Source organism: Cydia amplana, chromosome 13, assembly GCF_948474715.1.
Source record: "Cydia amplana chromosome 13, ilCydAmpl1.1, whole genome shotgun sequence".
NCBI classification, from domain to species: Eukaryota; Metazoa; Arthropoda; class Insecta; order Lepidoptera; family Tortricidae; genus Cydia; species Cydia amplana.
In genome coordinates this window covers 6665393-6690579 of record NC_086081.1, presented here as the reverse complement: position 1 = coordinate 6690579, position 25187 = coordinate 6665393, and the positions used below count along the sequence as shown (strand labels likewise).

At 36.6% G+C, this 25187-nt stretch overlaps 2 protein-coding genes across 2 annotated transcripts in view; both read left to right on the top strand.

Annotated features, from left to right (window-relative positions):
• LOC134653415 (mitochondrial ribonuclease P catalytic subunit) overlaps positions 1–25187 on the top strand; it is a 77303-nt gene that overhangs the window by 16857 nt on the left and 35259 nt on the right. The gene's annotated exons all lie outside the window — the stretch shown is intronic.
• LOC134653452 (uncharacterized) lies at positions 3324–7880 on the top strand. Its single transcript, XM_063508818.1, has 3 exons — positions 3324–3468; positions 5375–5473; positions 7576–7880. Exons 1-3 carry the CDS (start codon positions 3457–3459, stop codon positions 7672–7674), a joined length of 210 nt encoding a protein of 69 aa, XP_063364888.1. The 5' UTR covers positions 3324–3456; the 3' UTR covers positions 7675–7880.

Below are 25187 nucleotides of genomic sequence, written 5' to 3'. Positions count from 1 at the left end.
CCCGTTATGCTAGAATCTAGATTTACATTGACCTCTGTTTGTGTCTATCGATATAGGTTTAACGCTAACTCATTAACCCAAAGGGTGTCGTGACTGTCCTGAGTCGTGGTTCCCAAAGCCAAAGAGTTACGAGTTGTAAGTAAGTCTTTCTTGTACTTAAATAGGTACACTACTGAATTGACTATTCAATAAAAAAACTCATTCTCATTGCATTTCTGTCTCCATGGTCGCCTAGTGTCGCTGTTACATCAATAAAAAATAAAAGTTTAAAAAACTTATAAATACTTACGTAAAAAGTTGATGTGGGTCAGATTAGATTTGCACACTTATTATATTAATTGGTTTTATTAGCCATTAGTCTAAATCCGCACTATAAATTTGGAGCACTAATTTCTCGTGTCTAGGATATTACTATATTTTAATGGTTGACGTAATTATACTATGAGGATACAGACAGACTTCGTAAGAACCGCAAGTGTGTCAACTATTTGTCAAATTGGCCGAGAGCGTGTCAGGCTTCCGTACTTCCGTAGCCAGTATTTACAAATAAGCATACGACCTCTCAAACTAGACTCTAAACATATTACCATTAGGTATGTATTAGCTACACCTTGATCGCCGTAAGTGCGATCCTTCGACGGACAGACAGTAGACGGGGATGACGGAACTATGTTTCTTGTATGGAACAGTTTTTGAACTTAGAAAAAAATCATGAATAGGTACAAAATTCTGGCGTTTGCAACCTTTGGTATCTTATAGTCGTAGAGTCAGTGGCGGATTTGCAGTCTTTGCCGCCCTAGGCTCAGACCCTGTAGCCGCCCCTTTCTCAGTATCAGCACCCATCATACTGACTGCATTTAGGTCAGGCAACGAAAAGGTATAGAGGGAAATGCTTGGACACATTTTTTTACTAAGTAACTTTGTTTGGACTCGTTAGGAGGTGAAAATATCAAAAGTCGCCGGCCGTAGCCCTTCATCGGGGGTGGGGGGTTTGATTTAAAGGTCCCATTTTTCGGTTTTTCGCTTATAATATCTTAGAAACTATGCGTCCTTGTGACATGATCATTATACAAAATGAAAGCTGATTAAATTTGCTACAAGTTTTATACAGTCGAGTTTTTCGATAGGTATCTTGTTTAGTTTTTGAGAAAGCCGCTCTTGAATGTCTATAATTTTGCATTAAATTTCCATCAATAATATTCACAGTGCTCACGAGGAAAGGAACCCGAAAGATTTTAACAGTGTAGCAGATCTGCGAAATTGACTCCACACTCGCGTTCGCGGCTTCGTGCACGAGTGTGGAGGGCCCTATACAAGCCCCCCTTCAGACTATTGCGCGTGAATCGCGGCTCGACTTCGCGGAGCGAATACATCGCGACGTTGACGTATGACTCCACACTCGCAAAGTTCTCGGTGATTTCGCAGTTTAGTTCGCGCCAAGATGGCTGAAAAGCATCAGCTGATCGACTTAACTGTAATTTATCTACGGCAATGATTGCTGATGCTTATGATGTCGAAAAACTGTACTAAATAAAACTTGTAGCAAATTTAATCAGCTTTCATTTTGTACAATGATCAGTCGTTAGAACGCATAGTTTCCGAGATAAGTATAAGCGAAAAACCGAAAAATGGGACCTTCAAATCTCCCTCTTTCCCCGGCTCATTAGCTACGGCCGGGGACTTTTGATATGTTCACCTCCTAAGTAGTTCAAACAAAGTTACGAAGTCAAAAATTGTGTTCCAAGCATTTCTCTCTATGCCTTTTTTTGAGAATTCGTTGCCTATATATGAATAATTTTGTGTTATTTCTTGTTATCATCAGCGATTTTTTGCCACAATTTACCGCCCCTAATATCTCGCCGCCCTAGGCTCGAGCCTACTGTGCCTTATGGGAAATCCGCCACTGCGTAGAGTCCACCAGGGAACCAATACATTCCAAGATTCTTTTCCTTCCGCACAGACTCTATTCCCATTAAATTTCGTGGTGATAAAACCATGACTGTAAAAAGGTTATAATTATTGGTAATGACTCTCTGGTATTTTATAAAAGGTGTCAAGAGTATGTATTGACTTAACTACTTATAGAATCCAGTTAATTCTGTTCCTAATTAATTCAACTGTTCAAGCTCTCATGTATTCAATTCAAATTGATAATTGCGAATGGTGACATTCTTGACTTGCTTGTTATGAATATGATGCAATACTTTGTCTTATGATGTTTGAATCCTGAGCAACGTTCTACCTACTTCTACACGCCTATTTGTTATTAAACACCAAGGCGAATGAGCTTTTATATTAGGGACAGACAAATCGAGATTTCCATAACATGACATGAGCGTCAGTAGCCAGTAATTCAAAATTCCAACACTTTTATTTTAGCATAATAAGTAATGATCTAATTTATATAATAACTAGCTGTTGCCCGCGACTTCGTACCCGTGGATTAGTATATTTTCCCCATACAAACTTTGGACCCCCATTTCACCCCTTTAGGGGATGAATTTAGAAAAATCTTTTCTTAGTGGACCCCTAGACCTTATAAGGAACCTACTTGCCCAATTTGGACTTTCTAGTCCCAGCGGTTTGGGTTGTGCGTTGATTTAAGTCAGCCAGTCAGTTCTTTCACGTTTATATATATAGAAGATAAGGCCTATAGGAGTTAGAAAATTCTTAACCAAAGGGATTTCCTTTTTAAGTCGAAATGCAATGTTTGTGGACATGTAACATTTTGTATTAAACGACGTAGGTTGCATGCATTTACGAGGAAATAACAATAAAACAACAATAATCAATCATTAACTTCTCCTTCAATTTATCTAATATATTGTAGATTTCACCTTAAATGGTAGACTTCGCACTTATACCGTGAAAGTATAATAAAAATTGTCCTTTAACATAACTTTGCCCACCGCGTCACAGTTCAGTAAAAGTGAACTGACTGAACTGTGACGTGATGGGCAAAGTTATGCTAAAGGGAAAAGTTTTATACTTTGACGGTACGTGTTTAAATACTTATTTCCATCTAGCGATTCCATCCGTTGTACCAAAAGTAGTCACAGCTTGTCACAATATCATATTAAAAACTTAAAACACGTGTTGGGATAGATTAATGAAATGAATGTAATGTAATTCATTCATCCATCATATAAGATAATAAAAAAAAAAAATTAACCGATAACTTACTGAAAACTTAATACCTTTTTGTTCTCAACAATAGGCGCCAATAATTTACCGTACCTCCATATCGAGCGGGCGTTAGTTTTTATCTCAGGTATTTCTATTAGGTATTCATGCAACCTTTGGAGGTTCTACCTAGTTCTAGGCCTTGTTAAGTTCTGTGCCAGGACTCGGTGACCTTCTGAGGGCCCTATATATGCGGCTGTCTTCTGTACCTCGATGTAGTTTGCACTTAGAAGGCTTTACAAGCAGTTCTTGTGAAATCTATTCATCGTCAAAATGAAATACGCCGTAAGTTTTCTATTTTTTATTGTTATTAATTCTATACATATATTTCTTACCGGCCTAGACTTTTACTCTTTTTAGATTCCCCGTAACAAAACATTTATTTAAGTAACTAAAAAAGGGAAACCTAGTAAGGCCTGAGTGGACGCTCGAAGCGGAGCGTTCGGCGGGGCGTGCAGCGTGGCGTCGGGCTCACAAGCGATTTGAGCAGCGTTCACTAAGGCCGCTATCGCTACTTACGCTTGCATTTGTTTATGTACGCCGCATGCCCCGCCCCGCTGCACACCCAACTCGCGCGTCCACTCAGGCCTTACACTAACTGGCACGTCAATCACCTTCAAGTGTTAAAAAAATCAGTTAGATCAAGATTTATTTTCGATTTGATAGAATTTAAAAATAAACTCGCTTTATTTCATATCATTTATAATTAGGTATTGTATTTATTTATTTATTTGAAGCGCTGGTAGCCTAGCTTGCAATCCGGAGGTAGCGGGTTCAAACCCCGGCTCGTAGTACCAATGAGTTCTTCGGAACTTATGTACGAAATATTATTTTATATTTACCAGTCGCTTTTCGGTGAAGGAAAACATCGCGAGGAAACCGGACTACTAATCCCAATAAGGCCTAGTTTACCCTCTGGGTTGGAAGGTCAGATGGCAGTCGCTTTCGTAAAAACTAGTGCCTACGCCAATTCTTGGGATTAGTTGCCAAGCGGACCCCAGGCTCCCATGAGCCGTGGCTAAATGCCGGAACAACGCGAGGAAGATGATGATGTTTTTATTTATTTATTTATAATTAGTAGAAAAAACCTCTTAAATCGTTTTAGTCAGGGAACAGGGGTGAAAAATCAAAAATATGTTTTTGCCAATGACAGTATATGAAAGTGCTCGTATGTAACGCCTCGCCAATGGTCCAGCGTGGGTTTAGAGTTAGACTATGCTTATAATGAACTAACTGATGGCTAGGGCTTCCAATACCGGGATCCCGGTATTTCGGGATCCCGGGATCCCGTCCTTTTAAACGCATTTTTCAATACCGGTATTTTTAAAGGCAATACCGGGATCCCAGTATTTAAAAAAATGAGGGAAATGCTCAGTATAAACCCTTTAAATCCATTATATTCGGCTGTATCAAAAAGCTTACTAAACGTCAGACGCATCTAGAGTTAGACCAAGAAAAGTCTGCAACAATTTTGATAGCACGCGCAGTGCAAGTGTTATATTAAACGTCAAACTTCTATGAAATGATGACGTACAAAAAACACTTGCACTGCGTACTGCGTATGCTATTAAAAATCGTTGCAGACTTTACTTGGTCTAACTCTAACTGGTCTCTAGCCCGCATTTTATTATTGAAACAAGATTCTTGCCTAATGCGTCAGATAAATATTTGGTGGTTGGTGGTGGATGAATCCTGAAGTTATGTGAGTGATGAATATGGTGATAGTGCCATTAACATTAACATAATTAGTTCTTATAATTTTATCAAAAAATGAAACTAAAGAGCAAGGATAACTGTAATAATGGCAAACCAATTTGACGGAAATTTGAAAAAAATTGTCTGGTTGGTTAAGTTGGACTACAAATGTGACTAGTGAGGTGAAGTCAACAAATTGGATAAAATTATTGCCAACCTAGAGTGTGAAATAAAATTATTGCAGATGGCGGCATTGATTGTTTATTGTTGTAATAGCTTTTAGGACATATCTGGTATTCCAGTGAGCCTTTCTAATTCCCCTTTTTAATAAAACTATATATTTTTAAGCGATTCATATCCAATACCGGGATCCCGGGATCCCGGTATTGATGAAGACAGTTTCGGTATTAATACCGGTATTGTGAGAAGTCCGGTATTTGGAAGCCCTACTGATGGCTATGATCATAATGAACTAACGTTATTCTGTGACCGGCAGGTGTTCTTCCTCCTCTGCTGCGTGGCGCTGGCGGCTGCTGCCCCCCAGTTCATCTACCCGGGCCTGGCTCCCTATGCCCCATTGGGGCTGGCCCCTAGGGTGAGTGTAAACTGTACAGTAACTAGGTGTAAGCCACTGATTGACGAAGAGCACAAAATGACACGCTGAAGAGTAATCGGTAGCATAGAAGAGTAATCGGTCAGTTACTCGGTGCAAGTTAAAACTGCGGAATCTCGGCCAACCTCATTAACCCTAAACCGGGCTGCAAGCCATCCAGCATCTCTTAGATTGGCTGTAGTAGGGTAAAGGCACCAGTAGTCAGCCTTATAACGACTTTTTTAAGTTTGAACGTTCGGCATTTCTACAGGATTAGTCGGATAATTAAACAAATGACATGGTTAGATCAATTGTTTATCATAGTTTTAAAACAAAATATTAAAAAAAAATACAAATCTCTTTATAATATGTCTAATTAAGTTTAAACAAAAAGTGGCACTTTTCTCCAGTAGTCAGCCTCCAAAATCCAGTAAGCAGCCTCTGTGTACCCAGTACTCAGTCTATATAAACTACCCCAATATCAAAATCACTAATATTTATATCAAAATCAACGATATTATAATATTTATTTTTTCTTTATAATTTTTGTTATCGTTATTGTAGTTAGTTGTAGTTTTTAATTTTAGTTTATGATTTTTTGCATACATATATCAAAATCAACGATGTTATACAAATATCTATTTTTTATTACTATTTTAGTTATTGTTATTGTAGTTAGTTGTAGTTTTTAATTTTATTTTATATATTTTTTGCATATACCTATACATATGTATTACTTACCTACTTGTTTACTTATTTAATAAAAAAAAATCTTATAGGTACATACAATTCTTATGACACGAAATTTGTTGGCCATAGGTACTTAATTAACTAACACTATTCTTGCAAACTAAGAATCGCAATATTTATTTTCTAATAATTAATCCGTCAAAAATTAATGAGGTAAATCAGGTAATATATAATTATGTTGCTAGTAGGTAATCGGTAAAAAATAATTAATCGAGTTTATGCAGATCTAATTATCATTAATAAACAAAGTCATATACTGACCAGGAAAAAGCAAAATGATAGTTATGTATAGTTAACGTCAAAAATATGTATACACTTTTGAACCTTATTTCAATGAGATAGGGTTTAAAAATGTGGACATATTTTTGGCAGCGACTTACCAAGCAAGGTCAATGGCTGAGTACTGGATCCGCGAAACCCAGTGCTCAGCCGCATTAAAACGTTATTTCAAATGCGGCTGACTACTGGGTTTTACTTTAAATTGACTAGGGCATGCCTAACTAAATTTGAAAATGTAAATTTAACGGTCCTAACGGTCGCATTGGCTCGAAAATAATAAAATAAACGAATAACCCAAAGGTCAGCCGTGGGGGGCTGGGCACTGGATTCTTTGGAAAAAAGTGTTATCCAGTGGCCAGCTCCCTCAATTTATAAGTGAAATATTGATATTTTCATACAAATATAATGCAATTTAATAGATAAACTAATAAATAAATCAATCATTAACAAAAACAATAACTTTTAACTTTAAAACATAGTTTTTCTTGCCTGTTAAGAGAACACCACGTGCAGTAAAAAATATGGCGGACATGACACTATTGCACTCGTCGACAAACAGCACCTGTATGAACGAGTATATTTCTTCCCCCCGTTCCCTCACCGCACCTGTCGTGTGACGTATTAACCAATAAGGAATCAAAGCTCCTATTTGAGTACTCGCGATTTGTTTAAACGAATATACCAGATATTTATGACCAATAAACGACTCAAAAGGCTGACCACTGGTACCTGGCTGGCCACTGGTGCCGTTACCCTAGACTGATGTGACCTAGAGCTCCGCGTAGCTGGGGATGCAACCGAAATAAACGCAGAACTTTTTTTCGCTAAGTAGTTCCTAGGTAGTATTAAAGTTAAATTAGATTAGATTATGTTAATAATCCCTATATACACAGTTTGAGAATTACCATTAAATAGACAGTGACATTTCACATACATACTTGCCTATTGTAAAAAAAACGGTGTGGTACAATTAGGTGTAATTTTATTGGACACTTTCGCTGTGACTAGGAAATTAAATACACATAATAACATAAAATGTAAACAATACCCTTGTTTAATGTAAGTTACGTTTTCAGACCGTGGTGGCGGGACCGACGGTGGTGAACGGCCTGACCCCATACGGCCTGGGAGCCCGTTTCGTGGCCCAGGGCTACATCGGCACCACCCTCATCTAAGCCGGCATCTCCATCGACAACACTGTTAACGGTCATTTCGTACAATTTCTTGTAAAGACCTAAGATCCTCCGATGGACAGTTAAGAGTGATGCTGTTACTCACGCCCATTGGTTACCCCTGTCCTTGTAAATATTCGCTTATCATCGATTAAACTGCTTCCCGTCTATTTGTTGTTTTAATTGTGAATCTTTTTCCGTGTTTTTAATGATGTTTAACTGTTTAACCGCTGTGTATAGTCAGCAAAATAATTGTAGATGAATCTACGCTTTAACAGGTCATTATTTTATAGCCTTTCAAAAAGAGATATATCTCTATAGTATGTAAAATAATTACAAATATCTGGGAGACCGAGCTTTGCTCGGAAAACAAATAAAAACTCGAAAATGCGCGTTTTCCCAGAGATAAAACCTAGCTAGATCGATTTTTCACCCCCAAAAACCCCCATATAGCAAATTTCATCGAAATCGTTAGAGCCGTTCCCGAGATCCCCGAAATATATATACATATAAATAAATAAATATATACATAAATAAATAAATATGCAAGAATTGCTCGTTTAAAGGTATTAGATGTGGCAGACGTTTTTGAATGATAATTTTACAGATAGTATCTCTATTTGTAGAAATATTATAAGTAGATATCTGGTGCGGTGATCTACCCCCTACTAAATTGATGCTGACTGCACGGAAATTTCTGTACCTAAGCAATAAAATCAATATATCATGCCTAAAACTGTTGTTAAATTATAATTTATTAAGAAAACTTATAGGAAAGTTTTTATATCGTAGTACAAAAGTATCGAAGATGTAAAATATCACCGAGACAGGGCTAACATAACATTTGCATAATTTTAATGTGCTTGTTATATGTCTGTTATGTAAGTAACTTGATTGTGTTCGAATATTTTGACAGTCATAAAACGAATAATGGGCATTCAACGAATTTTTATAATAATGTTAATTAGTTTGAAAGTCAAGATCGCATTCTTAAATTCCTCAGCTTTGATGTGTGTTACCGGCGATAATTCGGTATTATGAAAGTGTTATAAACCGACTATTTATATAGGTAGTACGTACAAATATTTAGCAAATAGGTATAGTCAAAATATATATTTCTGTATGAGCCATTGTAAAGTACCCTTAATTCTTTGAACTTAGAACGCCATACGCAGATTTAAAAAATGACTTATTTGCTAAGGTTATGGGCCCATGCGAGTCACCAATAACATATACATATAATATATCTTGCATGATGGTCATTCTTCTCTACTTGACAGTGTGATAAAAAAGGTGTCCGTCACTTTCAATCGCTCGGTTTTAACCTTTTGGACGCCAATGACCGATATATACGCACCGCAGGTCCAACGCCAAAGACGTATTAATCGGTCATAGACCACAGAGCAACATAAACCTAGGTGCATATGCATAAAGTTCAATTTCAGTTTTGACACTTCGGTGACGTGGCGTCTAAGAGACAGCTTTTGTGTTTAACATGGCGTCGAAAAGGTTAAAAAGTGACGGTTATTTTCTTACTAACACGCTTTTATTAGGTCGACCTGTATATGTAACTAACTATGTAATGGAATCTTGCAAGTTAAATTTGATCCACTTCCCGGTTTCCGATTGAGCTGAAATTTTGCATACACATGTAAGTCGGGTGACAATGCAATATTATGGTACCATCGAGCTGATCTAATGATGGAGACAGGAGGTGGCCATAGGAACTCTGTGATGAAAGAACGCAACCTAATTGTATTAGGGGTTTTTAGAATTGTCTCGATGAGTATTAGTTGTCTGTCGTAAGAAAAGTACAGTCAGCGATAAAAGCTTGTACCAAAAATGAAATTTTGCCAAAAACTTTATTTTATTACTCGAATAAAGCCAGCCATCATACGCCTGCTGGTGCTGTGAGCTGAGCACGACTATTTATACTCGCGACGACCTAGCGCTCTTGGTGTACAAAGGGTTATTAACTTATTAAAGAGGAAGTACACTATTTAGTGTAGGTACTTTTGTATAGACACACAATTGGCAGCATGCTTTCAATTTTATTCATAAAGAGATTTAAATAACACTTTATACACACACTTCATAACTTAGGAAACATTGAACAAATATTTTTTGTCAACTGAGAGGACAAGTTTACTATAAAACGGCTGCGAATAAGAAGTGTTTGGCATTATTATAGAAAATAATAAAAACGCGGTGTTCAAGTTTTTATAAAGCATGGCGATGATAGCAATTATAAAAGAACTTTGATTGTCACCCTTGGATTGTGTTCAAGACCGGAACCTCTCAACGTAGTAGGTTAAAAATAAAAACCCAAACATTGTAATCGATCATAGACTCAACTTGAACAGATTTGTTTTAGATTATCACTATAGTTTGTGTTATGTATAACTTCAGAAAAGACCGAAGTACTTTTTAACCTAAACCTTCTTCAAAAATCACTCTATTAATAGGTGAAAACCGCATGAAAATCCGTTCAGTAGATTTTGAGTTTATCGCGAACATACAGACAGACGCCGCGCCGCGGGGGACTTTGTTTTATAAGGTGTAGTTATAACGGTTTCAAATTTAGACTGATTATTGAAATATTTTATTTCTATCAAGACATAATTAGTACCTAGTCAATTAATCAGGTTACCTACTGCGAGAGTATCCGCACTCTATCAGTCTCTTTTTGTCTATTTTAGCCACCGCTAAGTTTTACTACCTTTTGTCAACCGTTTTTTAGACCGTGTCTAACTCAAAACTAGACTATTGCCTCGCTTATTGGCTGAAATAAAAACGTAGGTAGCGTAAAATACTGGGTACTGTACTAGTGGTACAGGAAAGTAATAAAAATAACTAACTTTTGACCTAGTTTGTGTCTCTAAGTATTTGTATTGCAATTTGAAGTTGGTTGCTATTATGTCATGAACTCAATGAAGTTACTTTTACATTTGTTTCATTCAATTATTTCAATTTGATCTGCATAGTACCCATCTAATGAAGAATAATTATTAATTCAATTAATAAAAATTTTAATTGAAATACTTTCAATTAACAATAGGTATAAAACTGTGATTTGCTTTACAAATTTCAGAAGATTGCCCGGTACCCGTAGTTTTTGTATCTGTGTTTACGGTTCGCTACCTAAACATAATTCGTCTACTTATTCAAATTTATTTTAAATAACAGTAATAAATTGATTTAAATTCAAAGTCTTCATTATGTAATTTATGGATTCCAAGAATTGAAAAATCAGATCTAAAAAGTTACCTTAGAAGTACCTTAGCTTAACCGACGTCAACGAATTTTTTTAAAGCATACAGTTTGGCAAAGACGAATATTCGTTTAACTTTAGATGTACAATATTATGTTTAGTATGTTATGTGATGTATTAAGGGGCCCACTGATTAACAGTCCGCCGGACGATATCGGCCTGTCAGTTAGAAGAAAAATTTGACAGTTCAGAACAACTGACAGGCCGATATCGTCCGGCGGACTGGTAAACAGTGGGCCCCTTTAATCTGATGTTACGCGTTTATCCATCGTTGTACTATACATATACAGGGTGCTTCCTGTAACAGGAGCAATAAATTAAACTAAAGGCTGTACTCCTCAAACTGACCAACATTTGTTCAGCAACTTTTAAAAATTATGAATCCTTTTGACTTCCTCTTTTTCATACAAAATAAATATTGCCTTCAATGTACGCTGACATCAGTGTGTTGATTGTCACGCTTTAAACATAACAAAATTTGCAGTACACTGCGTCTTAGAATAAACTTTAAAGTGTGATAAAAATCAAAACACGAGTTATTTTCAAAAGTTGCTGAACAAATGTGGGTCGGTTTGAGGAGTCCAGCCTACAGTTTAATTTATTGCTCCTGTTACAGGAAGCACCCTGTATATTAGGTATATACTATATAGGATGTATAGGTAGGTTACGTAGTACATATTAAGAACGTCTTTGCTATCAAATAGCTACGATTTTCTGATAGTTATTTTACTTTCTATAACTTTCCTGCACAACAAACATTACCGTGCTTAGTTCAAATAAAACTACAATTAAAATTACATAATGTCTTTTTGTACGGTACGATATGGAGCAAGCACTTCCGTACTGTGTATCTTTTCTCTATTTATGTCATAACGCGACGCTCACTTCAGTACATTTTGTCTTATTTTCTTTACTTTAAACAAAGACAAGTAAATAACAGACTATCCATTTGCATCTGGGTCGAAAACATTCGGAAGATCGCGATGAACATCTTGATGAGCCACAGGCCCGGGGCTGGCTTAGGTACACGAACAGAGGCCTAAAAACCTCAATAAAAGATTGTGTATATTGCGATTGTTGTGTCTTGACACAGCGTTGCAACAATCATCCGTCAAGGATGCAGTGGCCATTGATGATTCGGAAAAGGGCTGTTTCTTCCCTGCTAGGAGGGATCAAAGTGGCACTTTTCTGTTCTAGAACACTATTTTTGCATACTATTCTTTAGCTTAAATATTGTGAGACATAATAATTTCCTCATAGTCATAGGTGATGTGAAAAGCAGTATATGTCACATGGTAGCACAATTATTTCCACCTTGGGTGTTAACACTTGAATCCCTCACTACGCGATCTCATATCAGCTAGGATGGTGTTTGTTATGATCAGAGCTCGGCGGGGGTGAGCTATTTACCTTATAGTTTGACAAGTCTTACGTCATATTATAAGGAAAATAGCTCACCCCCGCCGAGCTCTGGTTATGATGCCATTAATCTACATTCTACAAGAACGATAAGCTACTCAACGTTGCCTGTAGATTATCGATTTTAATGTTTTCTAGTCAACCTACGCTTTAAAATATAATGTTTTCTAGTATACGCTTTAAAATAGAGCATCGAAAGTGCACCTGCGACAGTGCCACCTCTACCTATCTCTAGTATCTCTGTATCTCTTCATCAGTGATGTCACTCGATCTGATGAGATTAAATGAGTACAAGATATTTGATAAGATCAGATTAAAAAGTGTTATGTCATCGACTCGTCGTGTACCTACCGATTACTACAGAGTAGCCGTTTAGGTAATCGTTTATAAATGGGTTGTATTTTAATAAAATATTATTTTCTGCGACCTCAATATCTTAAGAATTAGTGTTAGTTGTTTATACATAAGTATAAACAATTACACATATTTCAAGTACAAAATTTATGTTCATTTACATTTTATGCCTGTTTCCTAAAATTATAAACACGGAAGGCGAATTATTTCGATGTTATGTATTATGTAGATAACAAACTTCGCAATCCTTTCCGACAGATAAGTGGCAGGAGCATTGACCTAGCTCAAACTAGCTTTCTATTTCAAGTTATCAAAATGATAGCCACTGGTTCAAAAACGCTTATTTTTCAAACATGTTTTTACTTTGGAGTGCTAAGCTAATAATTTTGCTGACTGTACCTACTTATATAACGGCAGACAATCAGCTCATATTCATTTGATTTTATGTTAAAACAGGCGGCTAATGTATCTAATTAACTTCATATTAAAAAAGGTAAAGTAATAAAATTCGTAACATTAATTCTATCAAATTCAATTTCTATCGGATATTGTAAATATAATCCCATCTCGGCTTGGATGACCTAACCCTGCTCGCGTTTCGTACCAAGCCGGATTCCATTCGTATTTGTGTGTCACTTAGTATTATTATCGTAACCGTTGCGCTAACTTTCTTGTGAGTCATGTTTACGAAAGAGATGAGTCTGAAGGTCTGAACTTATCACATAGTTGTGCGAATCGATTGAAGTGCACCTTGGTTACTCAATTCTGTGATAAACAGGTTTTTAGGGTTTCGTACCCGAAGGGTAACGTACGGAACCCTTTTAATTTGCCTCCTCTGTTCGTCTGTCTGTCAACGGGCTCCTTCTACCTATATCCAGAACTGCAAAAGCTAGACAGTTATATTTTCTAAATTTGTCCAGCATTTGCGAGGGTTTCAAAGCACAAGGGTTAAATAAAATTTGCCCCCGAGTGAAACACAAAATTTTTCACCACACTAACCCGAAGCAAATATTAACTGTAAAATATCAAACAAAATCAAACCAAACCAAATCCAAATGAATGTTATTAAATGTTTATCATCCAAAATCATCATTTAAAAGTCAATTCTACCAGCAAACATAAGAAAACAACTCAAAATTGGCATTTGATTACTTTGCCACACATGTGAATAAAATGCAACTTTGCTATCAGTTTTTGAAGTGCAAAGTAAGCCTTTCCGAGCTGGTGTGGTGAAAAATATTTTACAAAAGTTGTCGCCAAAGGGACGAAAAAATACTTAGGCACATTATTTCCAACCTGGACCATCAATTGTATATGAATCTACCTGAATTTCAGATGAATCAGCCATTTTGGTACTAAATAATAGCTAATTTAGGTATCAGAAGATTGTAATAATAATTTAAATACCAAGAACGTAGGCAGGTCCATTCACCTATACACCACCTATTTCAGGAACAATTGATTTTGGAACTTTTTAAGATAACATTTTGGCGCAGCTCAAACCGTGCTAGCACATTTGTATAAAATATCGTCTCAAATTCATAGAAAGTTTATCAGTTCCGTAGTCGTTGAATGATGTAGTAATTTATTACTAACAACAGCTAAGTTGTTATCTAATTAATGTACAAATATTATAAGATGACGCAATACTAAAATTATTTAAAATTCAACCATAGCTTTCCCATTCCTTCCCTTAGTAAACTGAGGAATTGGCAGCGTTGGCAATGAATAGAACCGAAGAGACGGACGGCGAATTCAAAGGAATAGACACTTGATATAAATGCCAAAAGAAAGTGAAGTTATACAGAATAATAACACACCTGTCAGTAAAGTACAGTAAATAACCTTATTTACTTTAGTTAATTGTTCATGTATACATCAGGGGTTAGATTAGTCGGGTCCGAGTCCGGACGGCCGCTGGCGAGGTTGCGGAAGAGACTTCGGCGTTCTGGGACCTCGCCGTATAGCAAGCAGTGAGGCGGCAACAGAGGGGTTTTAGTGGGTAAACCTGGGGTCTCATTACCCACACAGGGAGTCCCACATAACCATCCCGGCCCGTCCCCGCACCGGGTGGTAGGCATGCGTAAAGCAGAAGCTTAAAAAAAAAAGACTTAATGCGCTAGTTCTGGGGAATCTCAACCTAAGCTTGCCGGTTGCCCCCTACACAGCCATGCTCGGCACCGGCCCGGGGTAGCACTAAAATGTTCATTTCCTCGGAGCCGAATCTTTATCTTCTTTCCTTACTGCGTCCCGAAGGTGAAAAATGTATTATAAATCCTTAATCTCCTCCTCATATCTTGCACCAATGACAAAAAGACTATAGACTATTCGCACTGTGCAAGGCTGAAATAACCCCGCCCATCTACCCCGGCCCCACCCTAGCGGCTATAGTCACAGTAGTATGAAAATGTTGTCCCAATGGAAATTGTAATTTTTCCCACGCTATTGTTGTAGTCGCTTGCGTTTCTTCCACGAAGCATAAAAGGAATCTCTCTTGAACAATGCGGAGTAGCTACTAGAGCTTTAGTTACCTAAATACTTCTAAAACACGTGCCTTTATTAGTCAGTGTTTATAAAACTATTATATTGAAATAGAATCCGTATCAATACAAAATACAATAAACACATGTTTCCAATCTCATAGAATAGAGCAACTTTCCTAAATACACAATGTACCAGACGGACGAGTTTCGGGAAAGTGGGTCGCTCCTTCGAGACCTTTTCTCCGAGCGATGCAAAACGTAGACATCTATACTTGTGATAACAACTCGATGTGACTGTGGCTAATTGATTTCTAGTCGTTGAACGGACGTCCATTATAATAATACCTACTAATATTATAAGTGAGAAAGTAACTCTGTCTGTCTGTTAGCTATTCACTTAAACAGATGAACCGATTTAGATGCTATTTGTATGGAGATAGTTTGAGGCCGGGGGAAGGACATGGGATAGTTTTTATCAATCATCATCACCAGTCCACAATTTGTGTTAAGATAAAGGTCTGTTTTTATTACTATAGGATTCCGTATTCTTATTGTTTCGCCATGCCCGTCTGTCTGCTGGTCTGCGGCTTAGCTCACTGTTAAATAAGGAGTTGATTAAAAATATTAAAATTGACACTTGCTTATTATTGATTTTGTCGCTATCGACTTATCACCGCGGTTGGTGACATCTGTGTTTTATACAAAATGTCCTCCATATCCAGTGCGACTTAGTACATATTAGACAGATATACCTATGTGTTACAAGCTTAACACAAAATTAGAAGAATAAGTAAATTTTCCTGTCTTAGAAAAGGTTTCGCACAACACGATATCTATATGTTTTTACATACCTAGTAGGAAGGTATACATCACAACCTGTTTGCCACACCTTTACTAAGCACATTTTAATGTATGCCCTGCAAACTTGCAAAGTTACATATTTCCTTGACATAACATCTAAAATGCAAAATGACGTAAAAAGCTCGTTGTTTCTAGTATATAAGCCGTTTTTCAAGTGGACCGGGGAAGAAATATGTAACATATTATTATATAACTTTGTCACTGGTAATGAAGAGGCGGGTTGCATAAAACTGGTTACAATGTGGGCGGTTATTATGGAAATTAATATTCGACCACAACATTTGAAGTGTCATCCGGCGTGACTAATTACGTACATTGTGGTGCCACCTGTAAACAACTTATAATTATAAACAACTTTTAACAAGCTTATATCATGGTAGAGTCCGTCTAAACTAACTTTGCACCGAATTGAACAGAACAAAGTGAGCGAGTGTCATTATAAACGTCATAATAATATTTTCATAGAACTTAGACATGAATTATGTAATTTTCACACTTTATCATTGCAAATGCCATGCAGAGTTAACTTGGTCGTACGCTATGATGCCAGGATCCCACTTTAATTTTATGTGGACATATATATTTAGTAGGTATATGAGGAATGTTATGAAAGTAACGGAAGCGAAAGAGGTATGTCAGGATTACTCATGCAGGATCGTAGCAAATGGAAATCCGTGGTCTCTGCCTAGCCCTCCGGGAAATAGGCGTGATTATATGTATGTATGTATGTATGTATACTTGTATACATATTTATTAGGTACCTAGGTTAGAACTTATTCGCAAAAGCACACTAACTTTCACTTCCCTTTCCAACAGGAGTAGATTTCCTAAAAATATCCATTCAAACACACAATGCGTGACTTATCATAATGGACTTTGCTCTTCGCATTCTATTCTAGTATCAAAGGGGCATTCTGAGTACAATAATCTTTATAAATATTTATGCTTTATATTCGTTTCTAATTTTCTATTCACTTGCAATCCGGAGGTCGCGGGTTCGAACCCCGGCTCGTACCAATGAGTTTTCGGAAGTTATGTACGAAATATCATTTGATATTTACCAGTCGCTTTTCGGTGAAGGAAAACATCGTGAGGAAACCGGACTAATCCCAATACGGGCCTAGTTTACCCTCTGGGTTGGAAGATCAGATGGCAGTCGCTTTCGTAAAAACTAGTGCCCACGCCAATTACTGGGATTAGTTGCCAAGCTGAGCCCAGGCTCTCATGAGCCGTGGCAAAATGCCGGGACAACGCGAGGAAGATAATCATCATCTTTTTCTATTCATATGGAGCTTATATCACGGCGTTAGCACCTTCCTTGAGAATATGGCGAGTGTTTAAAAATCGTTAAGTTATGTAATTGCTCTGATGTTCTAAATATTCGTCGCATAACATCAACGGTATATTTATTTAATCTTAATTGCACAAAAGAAAAACTTATCGGTCAAAAGGCAGACTTAATGCCAAAAGCAAAGTCCGAAAAAGTAGGTATTTTATTTCCGTCATTAACGATAAGATATCAACGCGCGATTTTTCTCACTTGTTCTTTCTAGGCTGTGCATACAATACAACTCTACTACTCTTAAGAGGATAATGGAGGACCTCTTCTCCATATAAACGTGGTCCCATTTTCCTCTCTCGATATAGCAATTATGGAAATTATTTATGAACAATTCAATAGGGATGATGACACATGTTGAATTTTATAACAAAATCTAGTAAAATAGATAGCAAACGAGCAATTTATCACAATAATGTGGATATTAAACTAAAATATTGAAAAATTACAAAAATACAGGACCTGAAAGTTTCAAAATTTAAGTTTTTTTTATCTTCCAAAAACGATAAAAGTAAGGGTACCATTCGATTCCTTACATTTCACCCAAAAAATATTGTATAGCAACTATATACATAAACGCAATATTTCACCGACAAAAACGCAATATTCTTGTTTTGTCCATACTACAAGATGGGCGATGACGTCACGGCCCCGGCCGTTTTGTATAGGGCGTTTCGCGAGTGAAGTGCGACTGTCGGCAGTGTCGGCCTTTGACTACAATTTCTGACTTTTGTGTTACTTTAATGCAATGGGTCCCATATAGACATTTGATTTTAAAAACAAACCCGATCGATTGATACCATAAATGAAAATTAGTCATGTAGACTATCATAGCTATGTACATTTTCTAGATTTTTGCATTACATTATATGATGCTATTTTATTAAATAATTGGTAACTTTAAATGATTATGTTATATAACCTGATAGAATCGTATAAAGTCCTATATAACTGTAAATATAAGTACCTACTATTGTGTGCCCTTACAGGGTGTCATGAACTGGCCTCTTAAATTGTAACACCTTATTATGTACATGACAATGCAATATTGAATAAATGACTAAATGACTAAATGACTATAAAAGTTTGGAGCGATAAACCAGTTTCTGATACATTTTTAAAAGCTCATAACTCTTATAAGGAGCGTTGCTATGGTTATTATTCAAAGTGTGTAAATATATTTTCCACAATGTATTAACATGAGGAAAATGGGGACTAGGTACGTTTGTATGGCGAAGCGATCCACCAATTCGTCATCACACATCACATTCATTCATCACAATCATTTCGTGATGCACTTATTGATTTCCTCTTTTCCTGCTGTTGTTGTTGTATGTACATGTCCGTACATGGTTTGTGATCGTCACGAATAAAAATCTTTTATCTTTTTAGGGTTAAAACGGGACCCTATTACTAAGACTCCGCTGTCCGTCCGTCCGTCCGTCCGTCTGTCTGTCACCAGGCTGTATCTCACGAACCGTGATAGCTAGACAGTTGAAATTTTCACAGATGATGTATTTCTGTTGCCGCTATAACAACAAATACTAAAAACAGAATAAAATAAAGATTTAAGTGGGGCTCCTATACAACAAAAGGGATTTATGACCGAAGTTAAGCAACGTCGGGCGGGGTCAGTACTTGGATGGGTGACCGTTTTTTTGCTTGTTTTGCTCTATTTTTTGTTGATGGTGCGGAATCCTCCGTGCGCGAGTCCGACTCGCACTTGGCCGGTTTTTTTATCAATATCCTCTTAACCCAGGGCTTTTTTATCTGATGTAAAGTTCGTTGACCGCCTAGGCCAGTGTCAGTTTGCAGCGACCTTCACTAGGTCATCAGCAAAGGCCGGTGCCACGGTTATGGTATCTAGGTCATTGGGCCTGATTCTCGGTGTCATCGAAATATATTACGACTTGAAGCTGAGCCCGTACCAATGAGTCATTGACAGTGTCAAAACTGACATAAACGCTTTCGAGAACGTAATTTACTTTCTAAACATCTCGCTTGCCCTAATATGCGAGTACGAGCGAGATGCATAGAAAGTAAATTACGTTCTCGATGGCGTTTATGCCAGTGTCAAAATGGTGGTAGTGGTACTGCTTACAGCAGAGATGCTCTCCAAATATTCGACAATTGATGACATTTCATAATCCATAAGTGCTGTATCTTTTACTCTAGTGAGTAGCGCCACTTGCACCTTTCCACTAATCCGGGGTTAAGCGGTTAAACCGTTAACCCAGTGTCAAATTAAACTGGTAACCATGGTAATTCCAAGTTTAACCGGTTAGCCCCGGATTAGTAGGATGGTGCAAGTGGCGCATAGTCAGCTAAATCTTGAAGTGGTTTTCTAAAGTACCTAGGTACTTCTTTTCTTTGATCAAGGAGGTAGTGGCGTCAGAGAGATATGGAAAACAAATATGACAAAAGGAACTATAGGTATCGGATCGATTTGAAGTATCTACTTATTTAATCATGAAATATCTGGGTGACCGAGCTTTGCTCGGAAAACATATAAAAACTCGAAAATGCGCGTTTTCCCAGAGATAAGACCTAGCTATAAATCGACTTTTGGCCCCCGAAAACCCCCATATAGCAAATTTCGTCGAAATCGTTAGAGCCGTTTCCGAGATCCCCGAAATATATAAATAAATATACAAGAATTGCTCGTTTAAAGGTATTAGATAGATATAATGAAGTTGCTCGTTAGATAATGGAAAAGCAAAATACTCTCAATATACAAATACAAACTTATGAAGATGGCGTTTCAGAAATGGTTACATAGAAGTTGTAGGTACGTGCCCTCTTTTGTTCTAGTATACTACTTTTTGATTTACAGTTTTCGTTTCGTTCGTTGGCAATTTGGCAATTTAAATAAGTGCTGCGAAATTTTATTATACAACAGTTCATTAATCACTGCACTATTATGCTTATGTTACTGCAGCCACACCTAAATAAGTCGTTACATTGCATAACAATCAGAATGCAGATCGGTGCCTTAATATAATAGGGCCATTTTATTTAAAGTTGTCCCCTACACTTTTTTTTAATTTGTGGATATCTATAATATGTTATTTCTACTCAGAATCACGAGCTCTTTCAATCCTAATAGGAGAAAAAAAGTGTCCCAAGGTTTTTATTTCCATTCCGTTACCATTTTTCATAGACTTTTTATGGCGGCATGGCGGTCACGGAATCGAAAGATCAATAAATGTATGGAGATTTTGGGACACTTTTTTTCTCCTATTAGGATCTAAACAGCTCGTGGTTCTGAGTAGAAATAACATAAAACATCACAAATTTGAAAAATAAGTGTAGGGGACAACTTTAAAAAAAATGGCGCAATAATAAGGGTATTTTATACAAGAATTCAGAGCACGCGATCAATGTCAGAAGACAATGGCGCTTGCATAACGGTGACTGAAGAAGTGTCTGATCGCACACAATGCTGATATTAGTGTATTGTCAAAACAAATCAAACTTTCGTGTTTGGTAACAGTTTGATTGAGAATGATTGTTCTTTGTAATGTACCTAATGTTAAATGTATAAATGACTCGTAAATAATAAAGACTTTCAAGGAAAATTTCATAGCTTACATCAAGACATGCACTCCTCACATCATTAATACGAGTATGACGCCAAGCTAAAACAATTATGAGCAGGGAGCGTACATTTCATGCCGGTTTCGTCATAATGACGTATTCATATAAACACACAGGATGTTTCAAAAAACGTAGTGACACAACTTAGTACCCGGAAACGTAGTGACTTTTATTTTATTTTTAATTATAGGCCACAACAACGTGTCTATCAACGTTTGATTATTAGTAACATAATAGTTTCTGAAATAAAACAAATAAGTATTTAATGGGTTGGAAACAAAATGCTTTATTGTGTAATATTATATTATTAAGTACTATCACTCAGTTTCGTCTTCTACGTAGTCAACAAGTTGGAAATAAGAAACGCACCATCGTGTCAATTCAAAGCATACTATGCCATACAATTTAAACGAAGGGAACACCATATCTTCGCTATCCACATCGACTTCATCGTCCATTGAAATACTTAATTCATACCTATTATATTTATACACTGTATATTTTGGATTCATATTATGTTCAGTTTTTGTTATTCAATTGTTTCCATGGTATATTCGATGCTATCATGAAATTGGTCAAGTCCATGTTAAAATCAAACTGTGTTTCTTTATGTTCCTCATGTTCTTTGTGTTTTATTGTTTGCAAATGTAACTTGATGTTGCTTTCTTTTGGTGGCAAACTTTGCTGATAGCAGGAACAATAAATTTGTTTATTATCTATAACTAAACATGGATTTATTTGGCACAATAATTCTATAGCCTCCATAGCGACTTTGGCAAAGCATTAAGTTTCCTGATCTTATTAAATTTAACTGAAATGTTGTTTCCGCACGTCTACAATTTGTGACAAAGAGTAAACTTTGATGTGAGTGATGTGACAATGTCAGATAATATGTATTCTTTCAATGTCCGTCTCAAGTGTCAATTTATATCTACTTAAACGGAAGAGGTTGATTAGATAACAGTGATTAATCATTGATTAATCATATTTTCCATTATTAGGTACGAATAAATAAACGTTCGTTATTCCATTGCCCTTTTCAAACTTTGTCCATCCTGTATGTAGGTTGACGTCATACGCCTGTCATCGGCATGAAATGTACGCTCCCTGATTATGAGATTTATGAGGAATGCAGTTGTACGGAGATTGTAAGTCTTTGTTATTTATTTGTCTCTGTCTAAGTCAGGTCTGATGTCTGCACATCCCATTAAATACTTTATAGGTCATTGCGTTCGTTTCCGTCCATGCTCTAGTTTTGGTCCACTTGAAGAATTAGCAAATAATATTATATTTCATTTTTAATTTGCTACTTGAAAAATTATAATTTTTATGTACATAGATTAATTTTGTAGACATTAAAGATTGCAATAAGTCCAAATTTGTGCAGCAATGTAGGTTTATATTCAAATTTCGTCAAGTGGACGAAAACTAGAGCTGGACGAAAACTTGCGCAATGACCCTACAACTGAGAATGAAAGTTTCAGGTGGAATGACCTGTTTTATTTTGTATTTCCTGATAAATATGAACTATACACAATCTTTACGGTACCTATGTAAGTTGGTTATTACATACTAAACCAGAGAGTTTATTGACCAGTGTTGTAACCAGGGGCCTTATTCGACATGCCAATTTTGACGTCGCATGTTGAAGTTCATTTGAATCTGAACTATCGTGGGTTGTCGAATAGGTAAAGATCATTATCTGTCAGTGAATCTCATGTAAACAAATCATTTCATCGCTAGACTTGATTGTCTATTGGTATGGCCGCCATGTTTGGATTTATGACATTTAAAAGGGGATTCTATGGCATAGAGTAAACTGCATTTCTATTTTCTATAGTTTTTTGATTCCTCTACTCGACGCAAGATGGAGTTAACAGTCAAATTTTGATCTTGGCGTTATAAAAATAAACCGCAAGAACATGACATGCAGTTGCGTTGGTGTAGATCTATCATGAAAACGAATATATGACAATTGTCCAGAATTAAAAAAAACTTGACAATAAACATACAGCAATACATATACCACTAAATGTCAAAAAGAAAACAGATTTATTATAATTACTAGGTAACAAATTATATATAAAGTTTAAATTTTAAACCAATCGTCGTGGTTCTTAGCAATGAACTTCTTGTAACTTGTGCGAAAAATATCATTTGATATTACACCAATTACTTTATGGTGAAGTAAAATATCATGAGTCATGAGGAAGACGGAGTAGCCACAATAAGCTATATTTTTGTCCTCTGGGTTAGATGGCAGTGAAACAGGGAGAGATAGTGAAGAATGCGGCAAAATAAGCATTTATTGTGTTGTTAGTAGTTAGTAGACTAGTTTTTTTTTCTAAAAATGAAAATTGACGCAACGGCGAGCTCATAGCCCCCTATGAGCCAGTCTGTTAGGTGCAGGCTTAAGGGCTAATCCCGGGGGAAGCGGAGCGTCGGCGACTAGCTGGTTGCATCTGCATATCAACATCTTCTCACTTTTACCTCAGGTCCTTTGATTAATAAATTAAGGTAAAATTCGTAAGAACTAGTGCCTGTGCCATATTCTAAATTGGACGCTATGCCTAATTAGTTGATATAAATAAAATAATAAAATAATTATTTATTTAATTAAATTTATAACAACGCAACGTGGGGTTATTCATGTTGATATTTAATGGCTTATATAAGACAGCGGTCGTATATTGCCTCAGAAATTTGGATTTTGTCAGTTTGAATGAACAGCAAACTGGAGACATTGAGATTAATTTTAAACTTATTATTTTAGGTGTTCGTAAGAAATAAGGTATTGAACATTGACGAAAAATCGCGAAAACCCGGCCAGGTGCGTCGGACCACGCAAAATGGAGGAGGATTCCATACACTTACTTCTTCTACCATGTATCCATATGCCAAAATAGCAACAAAAAAGCCGAACAAAAATACCGTTTCTTCGCAGCACTAGATTTCAGTCCTTTTTTTAGAAAAGTAATATGTTTAGGTACATAATATATATGTAAGTAATTTTTGTTATAATGTGAAACTTATATGTTGTGTTACGAGACTTACGAGTAGCTAACTTTAAACTTTAACAGCCTAACAGATCCCAATAAGGCCTAGTTTACCCTCTGGGTTGGAAGGTCAGATGGCAGTTGCTTTCGGAAAAAGTAGTGCCTACGCCAATTCTTGGGATTAATTGTCAAGCGAACCATAGGTTCTCATGATCCGTGGCAAAATCGGGATAACGCGAGGAAGAATAACTTTGCCACAATAAAGAATATTTGGCCAAATATAAATCCGTATTTTATTACTCTTATTTGACCTACCTACTCGTATTGAGTCGTATTTTGCCGCCTAGTAGCCTCGAATTGGTTGTTGTATGTGGCTTTCCATAAATTAAGGGTCCTTATGCTTCAATCAGGACGTTTTCATCTGAAGTTGCAATAGAAATTGGAAAGCCACATTTTTACAAGCTTTTAGTTAGTTTCATCTGTCCCGGTTCCAATCAAATCATGCAAATTAAATTTGACCCACTTCCCGGGTGTTCAATGAAGCTGAAAATTTACATAAGTACATAATATGATTAATATGTAATATGGGTATAGAAGGTAGCATCCTATAGAAGTGGTCTACGCGTGCCTCCGTGAGGGACAAAACATACGCAATGCGACGCTATGATAGGTAGAATTTATTTGTAACAACAAATAAATTCGACCAATCATCCATGCTAATTTACGGTGAGGAATAAAAAAAAATGTGAGACTGTGACAAGGACAAACAATAATAGCGCTTTCGCTGCTACTCCTACTGAAAGATACATAAGTCTATCCCGTTCTGTCAGTTATCCCCACCACTCATGCCCAATCCAGTTTAATACTAGATTCATGAATATGGGTGACAATACAATATTTTTATGGTACCATCGAGCTGATCTGATGGTGATGATACAGACAGTAGTCTTTTAAGTCTTTTTAACTTTGTGATAAAACAACGCAACTTAATTGTATTTGAAAATATTTAAAGAAAAATACAGTCAGAAATTCGAAATTTTGTTATCTAACCTCTCAATCACTCTTGCATATTCGAGCGATAAAGAGGCAAATAGCTGAGTTTCGATTTTCGCACTTCCCGGTAGGCCCCTTTGTAAACAAACCGCCTTGATGTATCAATGTCAAATTTTTAATTGTCTGTGAAAACTTGTCAAAAA

Excerpts from the sequence above, each read along its gene's own strand:
- LOC134653452 (XM_063508818.1), top strand. Across the intron at positions 5,474-7,575 it reads CATTGGGGCTGGCCCCTAGG|ACCGTGGTGGCGGGACCGAC; the intron begins GTGAGTGTAAAC and ends TTACGTTTTCAG.